This window comes from Lipophrys pholis (assembly GCF_963383615.2).
Source record: "Lipophrys pholis genome assembly, chromosome: 5".
NCBI lineage: Eukaryota > Metazoa > Chordata > Actinopteri > Blenniiformes > Blenniidae > Lipophrys > Lipophrys pholis.
This window is the reverse complement of record NC_137628.1, coordinates 20,257,863-20,268,870: the sequence shown is the minus strand read 5'-3', so window position 1 is coordinate 20,268,870 and position 11,008 is coordinate 20,257,863. Positions and strand designations below refer to the sequence as shown.

General features: G+C 45.6%; 1 protein-coding gene across 1 annotated transcript; it reads left to right on the top strand.

Annotated features, from left to right (window-relative positions):
• Positions 1 to 214: 214 nt before the first annotated feature.
• On the top strand, positions 215 to 9,166 carry ncapg (non-SMC condensin I complex, subunit G). Its single transcript, XM_080462936.1, has 22 exons — positions 215 to 339; positions 606 to 718; positions 1,409 to 1,657; positions 2,079 to 2,307; positions 2,512 to 2,657; positions 2,757 to 2,841; positions 3,112 to 3,304; positions 3,393 to 3,542; positions 3,903 to 4,043; positions 4,164 to 4,287; positions 4,428 to 4,517; positions 5,298 to 5,486; positions 5,574 to 5,684; positions 6,246 to 6,365; positions 6,457 to 6,672; positions 6,760 to 6,941; positions 7,045 to 7,210; positions 7,425 to 7,592; positions 8,101 to 8,224; positions 8,492 to 8,539; positions 8,681 to 8,750; positions 8,863 to 9,166. The coding sequence occupies exons 2-22, from the start codon at positions 611 to 613 to the stop codon at positions 8,969 to 8,971; spliced, it is 3,018 nt and encodes a 1,005-aa protein (XP_080319062.1). The 5' UTR covers positions 215 to 339; positions 606 to 610; the 3' UTR covers positions 8,972 to 9,166.
• The last annotated feature ends 1,842 nt before the right edge of the window (positions 9,167 to 11,008 follow it).

Here is an 11,008-nt window from a genome sequence, read left to right as displayed (position 1 = left end):
AATATGTATACATGTGTTTAAATATTCGTTTCACATCACTGAGAAGCTTCACAATAACCTCATACAATAGTAACACAATTGGCTTTTTGAAGAATTGTAATGTTTTGAAGTTACCTGACCAACGTGCATTACAGGACTAATTACTGTCGTTCTTAAGTAATTCAATGATGCTCTGCCCAACTTCCCCTGTTGGCGAGCGTCGATACTGCACGCTGAATACGAGGATGACGACGTAGCGTACGTGCTGACGTCAACGGGATTTCAAGCCTCAGTTCTCTCGAGGACTCGGCTTGAATTTGAAACTGGCGGCAGTTTGACGAGCGTGAAACGGAAGAGAGGGTAAAGTGTAAACTTATGCGTTGTTTACTTGCATTTTATATCAAGAATATATTTCTTTTTTTTAACACCACGGTAACTTGTTAATGAAAGCTCCCGAGAGGGACGTCGTGTTGTTCCTCTTGGCTGCGTTGTGTCCCTTGTTTCAGTGGAAGATGGCGTTAATGAGCCGCTGAGGGAACAGATCGCTGCCCTCGTTACTGTTGCTTGTTTGGACTCTGATCAGAACTGCTGCTGTTCGACACCGTTTCATCTCCGCTTCTGTGCAGGAAAGATGACTGCCGACAACGAAATAGACATCAAGGAGGCGTTTCAGCGCGCCCAGAAGGGACACAACAACAAGGCCAAACTGGTGGCGAGTCTGAGGAGCCGCTACGACAAGGTGGGGAGTCCGTCTGTGTGCTGTGGATGATGGGGGGTGGAGGCTGCTGCACTAAACAGGAATGTCTTCATACAGAACATCCATGGCTTATTAAAGGGCAAAGAACAACTGGTATCGAAATAAGTCCTCCGGAGAGGAAGTGCTGGTCTTGTTTCGATTTCCTGTTTTGAACTTAAAAAGTTGCAGAACTGTACCCGGTCTGGTGTGTTTACATAAAATAAAGTGTAAAACATACATGATTAAAGTTACTACTTAACGTTTGGATTACATTTAGCTGAATTGGCCACATTTATGAAATGAATAATGGAGTAATTAGGCAGCTATTTTGCTTTGATACTGTTGTTTGAGATGAAACTCTCCTCCTGTTTAAGCTGCAGTCCAGGCTTTGGAAAAGATTGGTCTTTATTTTAATCCACCTTTTGTCATGTTAAACAAATCAAATAGCAGGTTTAACAAAGATCTCAAATTTGTGATGGCTATTACAATAATTTCAGTTGCCGTGCACCGATAAGAAAATGCAACCTTCATCTGTGTTGTTTGGAAGTAAGCAAATTCATACCAGATGGTCTGAATCAAAGATGAGCAATAGATCTTTTTGTTTTCTTCATGTGCACCTTTTAGCGTTTGTATCCTCTGTATTATTCTCTGTGTGTCACTGACCACCTCCTCTCTCTCTCTCTCCTCTTTCAGCTTGAAGACAAGACTCTGTTTCATGAGGAGTTTGTCCAATATCTGAAGTATGCGATGATTGTGTACAAACGTGAGCCTTCGGTTGAAAGCGTCATTGAGTTTGTTGCGAGGTTCGCTACGAGTTTCCAGTCCCCGCCAAAAGCGGAAGATGAGGAAGCGCAGGTGGAGGAGGAGGAAGAGTTAAAAGAAGATGATGATGATGATGATGATCATCCATTTCTGAGTTTCATCTTCAACTTCTTGCTGGAGGTAGGAAGATCATTAAATGAGTATATTCATACAAGGCTATCATACATACATACAAGGTCTTTTAATAGAGCAATATTTATAATTTGTACCATATTAGCTCAGATTTGGGGAAAACCCCTAAAGTTTTCTTTCTTGAAAGATAAATGAGTCAGATTTTCCTAAACACAAGACCTGTTACATGACTGATGTTTGTCCTACCTTAAAATCAAATCTTATCCTCATCTGCATTATGCCCCTTACCTTTCTGATTCAAATTTGCTGATTTTACTCCTTCTGTCTTGTTTATCTTTTTTTTTTTTTTTCTTTCCTGCTTCCTTTTTCTTGTCAACCCCACATGTTTCACCTTTGTTTTTGTTGTGTTTTTGTTTGTTTTCTACAATCTCTTTTGATACTTATGTTTGCTACCTTCCTTTTATCACAGTCTCATAAAGCCAACAGCCATGCGGTGCGTTTCCGGGCGTGCCAGCTGATCAACAAGTTGCTGGGCAGTATGGCAGAGAATGCGCAGATTGACGACGATCTCTTCGACCGTATTCACCAAGCCATGCTGGTCCGGGTCACTGACAAGTTTCCCAATGTGAGGATTCAGGCTGCTTTGGCCATGACCCGCCTGCAGCAACCCAGGGATGCGGAATGTCCCACCATCAGTGGTTAGTTTAAAAATAAATCTGCATTGTTGTCAACACATTTCTTATAGGAACCATATCCATCCAAGTCTTTTTGAATAAAATGTGCCCACAACATAACATTTGATTTGTTCAGATTCTGTTGTATGTTTATGCATGAGAGATACTTTGTCATTGCCATTCACATCATCTAATGCACAGGTTTTGTATTTTGTTTTGATGTTTCAGCGTATATATTGATTTTGGACAATGACTGTAATCACGAGGTGCGACGTGCCGTCCTGTCCTGCATCGCGGTGTCGCCTCTGACTCTTCCCAAAGTGCTTAAACGCACCCGAGACATCAAGGAGGCTGTTCGCAAGCTTGCGTATCAGGTAAGCAAGCCACTGGGAGGAAAAACAAGTCAAGTGAAAATATATATATATATATATGTACACATAAAGCCAAGGCCTTGTCTATTCTTTCTGTTTAAGGTCCTGGCTGACAAGGTTCACATTAAAGCTCTTTCAATCGCACAGAGAGTTGACCTTCTGCAGCAGGGATTCAACGACACCTCAGGTGAGCGTTGGTCACTGTCTCTCTGAGTCTTTTCTCATATATGAATAGAAAATATACAATTGCCACAAAAACTTCTCAACTGAAGATAATTCACTCGTGTCTCCTATTGTTGGATTTTGTCAAAACTCAAAGGCATTTCTTTGGCAACCACAACAAACAAAGAAGGTTTTTTTTTGTGTGACCTAATATGTATTTGATAATAAAAAAAAGTAGCTCACCTTAACTTACATCTGATCAATGGAAATTAAAGTGTCTATGACTGTTTTGTAGAAGCGGTGAGGGAAGTGGTCTGCTCTCGCCTGCTGCCCGCCTGGCTGCAGTGGCTGGACGGGGACGTCATCGAGCTGCTCCACAAGCTGGACGTGGAGAACTGTGCAGAAACGGCCGTGGACACACTGAAGGCCATTTTCAAGAACACGCCGACCAAGGATCTGCTGGAGAACAGAGCCAAGCTTGACAACAGGTACGCTCAGACACGGTCTTCACTCGCTCACATGTGATTGTTAAACAAAACGTCTGATGGTAAAAAAAAACACCTTGTCTTTGATTAGGAAGCTGATTCCAGTGGATTCTCTGTCCTGTGAGAATGTGCTTTACTGGAGATCGCTGTGTGAGTTCTTCAAGAGTAAAGGGGATGAAGGTGAAGAAATGCTGGAGCAGGTGTTGCCAGACGCTGCCACGTATGCTCAATACCTCTGTGGGTAAGGAAGTGATACACTCTCTCGAGTCAAGCGTGTTCACCACAAACATCCGTTTTGTCTTTATGTTCAAAACCATTCCTTTTCACTATCTAAGCACTTTGCTGAATTATAACCGGTATCACCTGTTTTATTTTTGTGAACGAGTGGAGCGTTTGTGTTTTGTAAGTCATTGAGTGGCCTGATACAGATGCAGCGACATTGTTGTGTTACATGCAATATGAACTTTTTTTTTTTTTTTTACTTATCACTTCGGTTCCTGTCGCAGCCTGAATTTATTCTCAGCTGTCGTTTATTGTGCTGCAAAACACCGCCTCTGGTCTCTGAGAGCGGCTGCTTGACTCTCGACTCTGGCTGCTGCAGATGTTTGAAGGCAGTGCCTGTCCTCTCGGAGGAGCAGAGGGCCGACTTCAACCAGCTGGAGCTGGTCATGACCAGAGAGTTCATTTCACAACAGCTCATCCATCTCATCGCTTGCCTGGATACCAACGAGGAGGGTGGCAGGTGAGAAAACAGAACTTATTTCTGCTTTAAGGACGTCAGCTGATCGTCCAGCCCCGGTGGCTTTTGCATGTTTAGAGTTCTATTAAGACTCATGAGGTGGTGTTGCGCGTTTGTGTGTAGAAAGCGTGTGCTGGCTGTTCTCCAGGAGATGTTGGCTCTTCCACAGACGCCCTACTGCCTCGTCTTCCTGCTCACTGAAAAACTTCTGGCCCTCATCCCCGACAACCACAGGCGCATCCAAACGGTTGGTCTCATGTCGTGCTTGAATCTCAAAGTCTACTGACGTGACGTGGTTTCCTTTGGTGTCCAGACATCCTGTCTGAAGAGTTTTTGATCCGTTGTAGTCAGACTGATGTCGAACTGAGCCGCCTTTATGTCGCCCAGGTGGCAGAAATCATCTCTGACGTGAGGGAGCCCATCGCGGAGGCCAGTCAGCCGGTGGATGAGAAAGAGAGCCGCCGGCAGCAGGTCCGGGTGAGTAACGCTCGGCTCCATGGAAGCTCCCAGAAACAATTCTACCCGCCGTCCCTTCCAAATCACCGTTTTGTTTACTTTCTATTTAAAGGATTGAAAACTGTGGGTTGGAATCTCATGAATGAATATGGAGTTTGTTCCACTGAAAATCTTGTGAATATTCTCCACAGTGTTGTCTAATTAAATGTAATGGTGCTGGCGTCTCATTACCATAAAATGGGATTACTAATCATTTTCTGCACTGGAATTTCTCGCGTTTTCCTGATCAGTTCTAATCTGTTTGCGCCCGCAGTCTGTTCACACTCACATCTCTCCTGTCTGTTTTCTGTTTGTCGGCGCCGCTCTGCATTTAGCTGGCAGATGGTTTTGGTTTGGGGGAGAAAGCACGTTTCACAAATGTGGTGGGAGGTGCAGATCGGGTTTTTAACCTTATTTAACGTCTGTTGTCGTCTTGTGAGACTCTGCTCAGTCTGACCTGTGATTGTTGAGTCAAACTGGCCTTTAGATTCGTTTCTGCTTTTAATGAAGCTGCAGTAGAAACCAAGAACATCAGTCTACGTCCAGTTATTTATTTTTTAACTTTCATCCATCCTGTATACATGGTCTCTTCTATTGCTTCATGTATCCGAGCAAAAGCAAATCCTCCTCCAGAGGTTTGTAACCTGGCAGCGAGCCTCAGCTGTCGTTGTTTTTCCAGTCAGCGGAGGTGCGGCGGCCCGTTTCCGCAGTCGGCAGACCTCAGGAATGACTCTGTTTATGTCCTCCTACCTCCCGTTCCAGCTCGCAGAGTTGAAGGTGCGCATCCTGGAGGCTAAACAGACCCTGGAGGAGTGCATCGCTGCGCAGGAGTTCCATAAAGCTGCAGAGCTGAAGAACTCCATCACTGACCTCGAGAACCACAGGAACCAGGTCATTCAGGAAGTGGCAGAAGGCAGCCAGCCAGCAGACAAAGAGATCCACACCGAGAAGGTGCAAAAACAGAAATAACTCCCAAGTATCATCTGTGTGTTGATAGTCACTGGTTACCAAGTGAGAAATGTTGTTTCTCCTCCTCAGAGTGATCCAGAGACGCTCTTGAGATGTCTCACAATGTGTGCCGAGCTGTTAAAGCAGATGAGCATCAAGACTCGACTGGGGCCGACCATAAGCACCCTGATGACCTCTCTGGTAAAAAACATCTTCACAGACCATTACATCTTTTAAGAACTACTCTCCCTGGTTTTGTTGTAATAATTTATCCCTGTCTACTGCACCTCATTGATAAACGTCTTTCTGCCCCTGATGAAACACAAGATATATTAGTAGCCCCCCCCCCCCCCCCGTCAATGCACAGCTGGACAGTTCATCTTTAGCTTTTGATTTAAAGTAAAGAACGTGTGTAGATTTTTATCTGGAGTGCCGACACTACGTCAGTAGTTAATTGTGCGTTTGACAGTGGGGACCAGATGGCAGTATTTAATGGCTGCATCTATTCTCTCCCGTACGTGTTTGTGTAAAGTCATTCAGTGTTGCTTCACTTGCTTTCCTAATGTTTCATCTGGTCTCAGGCCAGTTGTCTTTCCCCTTAACAGTCATTGGAGGTGTTTAAATCACAGCATTATTCTCAGCGTTACAATTTAATTCATTCCGTCAGTTCTAAAACTCATTGGCGGGATTCTGTGCATGTGCAGACGGATGAAAGAGGATAGGAAGGATGTGTTGAGTTCACTGGCTCTCTTCCCCACTCAGGTCCTGCCCAGCATCGCGAGTGCTCACGCGGCGGTCCGCAACATGGCCGTTGTGTGTCTGGGAACCTGCACTCTCCATAGTAAGGAGCTGGCCAAAACCCACATGGTTCTGCTGCTGCAGGTGATTTCCTTCAGCATATAGAGTTTAAAACACCGATGAAACCTTTTGAACCTCCTGAAATCAATGTGCACTTGTATGTCATGCGCTTCAGATCGCTCAGCTGGACAAGATCAAGATTCGTATCAGCGCCCTGCGCGCCATCTTCGACTTGCTGCTGGTGTTCGGATTCCAGCAGCTCTCTGAAACAGCTGCCAGTCAAACGGCGTCGCCCGACAAGCAAGAGGACGGCGCGGTGGCTCCGGAGGAGAAGGGAGAAGACACGGCGCAGAGTATACTTATGATGCTCTCTGAGTTCCTGGACAGCGAGGTGAGGGCGACCGATTGACGTGGTAAACAGAAGGACTCGCCGGGCCTTGTGAGAAGTGTCGGGTATGATGGAGGTGACTGTCGGCAGGTGTCTGACCTGCGGACCGAGACGGCAGAGGGCCTGGCCAAACTTATCTACATGGGCCGCATCTCCAGCCCCAAGATATTCTCCCGCCTGGTGCTGCTGTGGTACAACCCCGTCACCGAGGACGACACCCGCCTCCGCCACTGCCTCGGCGTCTTCTTCCAGCTCTATGCCCGCAACAGCAGGTCGCCACACACACACACTCTGGAGCACGTGCTCTGTGCTTTCTGATGGCGTGACTCTTCGCGGGGTGTAATCTGATCACGTGTTTGCTGTTGTGTGTTTCAGGGTCAACCAGGAGGCTGTGGAGGAGAGTTTCCTGCCGACTGTTCGGACTCTCCTGAACGCCCCCGTCACCTCCCCTCTGGCTGAGGTGGATATTAACAACGTGCTGGAGCTCTTTGTTGACTTAACCCGCCCCAGTGCTTTAATTAAACCTTCAACCAACACCGAGGTGAGACACATCCGCATCGACTGTGTGAACTTTAATAACTTCAGTGAGTTAATCGCTGTTTTCACCCTGGAGGAACCTTGCTTCTTAGCGTTCATGTTTCTATTGGCCCACTGAGCCTTTTATTGTGCTTTTAACACGGCCAGCACAGTGTTCATTCTGTGGCTGATTTTAAAGGCTGCGTTTCCTGAAGCTGGTTGTGCGTGTCTCTCTTCAGGAGGTGTGTGTCCACGACTACTTGGCAGTGCGTTTGTGCGGCGAGATGCTGAAAGACCCCACGGCCCCGGAGGTGCGACTCTACGCGAAGATGCTGTGCCACCTGGAGCTGAGCCGAGACGAGACGGTCAGGCAGGATCTGCACTCCCTGCTGCAGCAGCTCGTACAGGTACACAAACACAGACGTGAGGACATCGGTGAACTCGTTGGGTTCCTTTAGGCACAAGCGTTCCAAGTCATATTGTAGTGTTGTTTTATTTGTTTTGTTTTTTTAATTCAGGCTTTTTCACTGCAATAATTATGAATGGGTGTGAAATCGTCTGAGAACTCATGAGCAGTGTTTCCAGTAACACACAGATAAAGTCAGTACCGATAACCTTGAATAAAAAAAGGGCGCAGTGTCTCCTTTTGAAGTGTGACCTGTGACCTGACGGTGGCAGTAGAAGCTATTTCGAGAAATTGCGATTCATCCTCATGGAAACATGAACGTCGTCACAAACTTCCTCGTCTGATTCTGAAGCGCTAACCTCATAGCGGCGTGAGAAAAAAAAAAAGTTCTGAAGATAATCGGTCCCAGTGCGCCGAGCAGACGCGGCAGTTTGGCGTGCGAACACCGCCGTTAACTGAGCTTCTCCCACTTGAAAGACCTGCAGTGTGACGTCCCCTCTCTCGTCCAGGTGGTGAAGGATCGTATCTGTCTCCGCGCCCTGGAGAAGATGATTTATCAGCTGGTGGACGCCAAAGAACAGACGGAGCTCCTCAGTGCCAGTGCACTCCAACCCCTGGATGTCAATGCGGACGGTATACATGCAAACGGGGCTTGAAATAGACATAAAGGGCCACCTGACACTCTGCAGCTGTAGCAAACGTTACATCCTCGGTGTCTGTCAGGCGAGATTTATGCTGCAGTGGTGACGGCTGTACCCCTAAAAGGATTAGGCTTTATTACCAGAATGTTGCTAAGTGGATTAAAAATGCCTCAGTCGATCTCGATCGCCGTTCGTCAAGTAAAGAACGCGGCGAGCAGAACGGAGGAAATGCAGAAATAAGAATTATCTGTCTCCACAGAGCCGGCCACGGACGATCCATCAAAATCTGCCAAGAGAGCTAAAAGAGGTGATGCAGGTTTTGTATAACGCCTCGAAAAAAACCCCGCAGTCTTCCACAGCACCGTCGTATTTTTAGACCTCTTCTCGTCTACCTGAGTCAAGGAGTTGACTCAGCATGTGGAGGTAACCCGAGTGTTTGTGTGCGCAGGTCAAAGGAAAGTCTGCACAGCCAAAGGGGGGCGAAAGGCGAGCAGGCGAGCCGAGTCCTCGGAGGAGAGGTGAGGAACTATTTTCAGTCACGATGCCACGTATTTACAAACCCATACATGACCATTCGTGTGCTCACTTTTGTTACTATGTCACATACATTGATCTTGCTTTCGACTGCAGTGATGGCGAAAACGTTCCAGAGTCGGTTCCTGTGTTACGTACCTCGCGGAGAGCCAAGACCGCCGCGCTGGAGAAGACTAAACTGGACCTGAACACGCTCATCAGCTAAAAGGACAATGAGTGACTAAAGTCATTCAGTTAATTAAAAAAATCTTTGTGTCCAAGCTTTTTCTACTTTAAAACTTGTCGTGTACATATTTACTTTCATTGTAATGTGAACTTTGTGAAAAAACCTGTGTCACTTTACGTTCTCTCTGCAAACTTGCTATTTTAATCAATAAAGTGGGAAATAGTTCCTAAACTTGTTTGTCATGTTTTCTTTTGCAAATTTGTAAAAACTCATTAAAAAAAAAAATCTAAATGATTTGTTAGATAATTAATGTGCCAATAAATAACTGACCAGATTGATAATACTGTGGCCTAATGGGTTGGGAACCAGACTTCTTTAAAATGAAACCCAGTAGTAAAGAATGTGTTTTGATAAATTCGGGACGTTTCCCCCCTCAGGAAAATTAAAATGGAAAGAGCATCTCCCCTTGTCCCTCCAGATGTTTCCACACTGATGGAAGTGTAAACAAGGAGACTTTTGACTGAATTCCATCCATCTTCTCTCCTGCTTCATCCATCGTGTTCTTTGAGCCAGATCCCGGGACGTGGGAGGACGTAGAAGCTCAGACTTGAACAGAGACTTGACAGAATCACTATGAAACAGGTTTTCTAACCACTGTGTGGTCCACTAAACATTTTTGTCAAGAGTATATTATAATCCCGCGAGTATTTGTCCAATATGGGCTCTCACAAATTGTCCCAGACAGCTGTGGATAAAATTAAATAGAAGTCCTTTTTATTGCCAGTCAAGCCCAGTGTAGAAAGTGACCTCAGTAATTTGGCGGGCGCTTCGCTTATAAACTGTGCTGCTGGGAAATATTGCGGCTTCGCTCTCAGGGTTCGGCAGGAGACCTTCAGAACAGATCTGTTCAGTACTGCAGTGTTTCTCAGTCCCGGTGCTGGGAAACTGCACGCCGCTACGGTGGTGTAGTGGTTAGCAGGCCCACCTCACGGCAAGAAAAACCCCAGTTTAAAGTCCAGACGTCCAGGTTCTTGTGTGGAGTTTGTATCGTCTCCCTGTGGGGGTGTGGGCTTTACGGAAGAGTTTTAGGGCCACTGAAGAAAAAAAAATAATTGGGAGGCTGAAAGAAACCCAAAAACCTTCATGAGCTTCAGAAAGAGTCAAAAATCAAAGTTGAGTTTTTTTTTTCATGGAGAGACCTTCTATCCATCCCTCATTAAATCACTTAATTGTGACTATATCGGGTTGCTTACTGCTTATGGACATGTGATTTTACACAGGATTTCCTTGATTAATAAGAAGACATTTAAAGAAGCAGCCCGGGATCCGTGCCTTTGTCCTTCGTACTCGACGAACTTCCGCGACGGAACAAGGCAGCAGGCTGCTCTGTCTCTTCTGGTCCTGATAGATGATAACTGCACCGTGTTTATGAGCTAAATTCTGTCCTGAAGCGTCTTTTCATCACTTCATTAAACAGCCTGATATGCATTTTGAGGAAGCGGTCACAGGCGCTGGCATGTGGATGGATGGACTTTTTTTTCCACCGTGAAAAAAAAATATCTCGACTTTGATTTTTGACTTTTTCTGAAGCGCATGATGGTTTTTCTTTTCAGCCTCGGAATTTTTTTTTTTCCTTCAGTGGCCCTAAAAGTCTTCCGTAGGGCTTTCTCCCACAGTCCAATGACAGAGAGGCATCTTCAGTATGCAGTGATTCCATTGGCGCAGGCTCTGCGATCCACCACAGTTAGGAATCTGATCAACTAGTTCATTGTCGACAACTCAAGAACAAGCCCATTGGTTATTTTAAAAGACTCTTTATTGTTCCAGTTACAGATTGCAGTTTCTTGCATCTGCAATGGACAGTATAAAAACACAATAAAGAAAATATACAACAGATGTTTAGCACCAGGTTCTTCAACAAAGGGCTGATGGGATTTATTCTTTTTTTTTTTTTTTTTTTAAATCACAAGACTGTGCCTCCCCACCTCCCTCATGTTGGAATAGCAACCATAGTGACACACACACACACACACACACACACACACACACACACACACACACACACACACACACACA

Coding starts and splice junctions, on each gene's coding strand:
- ncapg (XM_080462936.1), top strand. CDS start 611: ATGACTGCCGACAACGAAATAGACATCAAGGAGGCGTTTCAGCGCGCC. Junction 2,658..2,756: donor TTCGCAAGCTTGCGTATCAG/GTAAGCAAGCCA, acceptor TTTCTGTTTAAG/GTCCTGGCTGACAAGGTTCA. Junction 3,543..3,902: donor TATGCTCAATACCTCTGTGG/GTAAGGAAGTGA, acceptor TGGCTGCTGCAG/ATGTTTGAAGGCAGTGCCTG.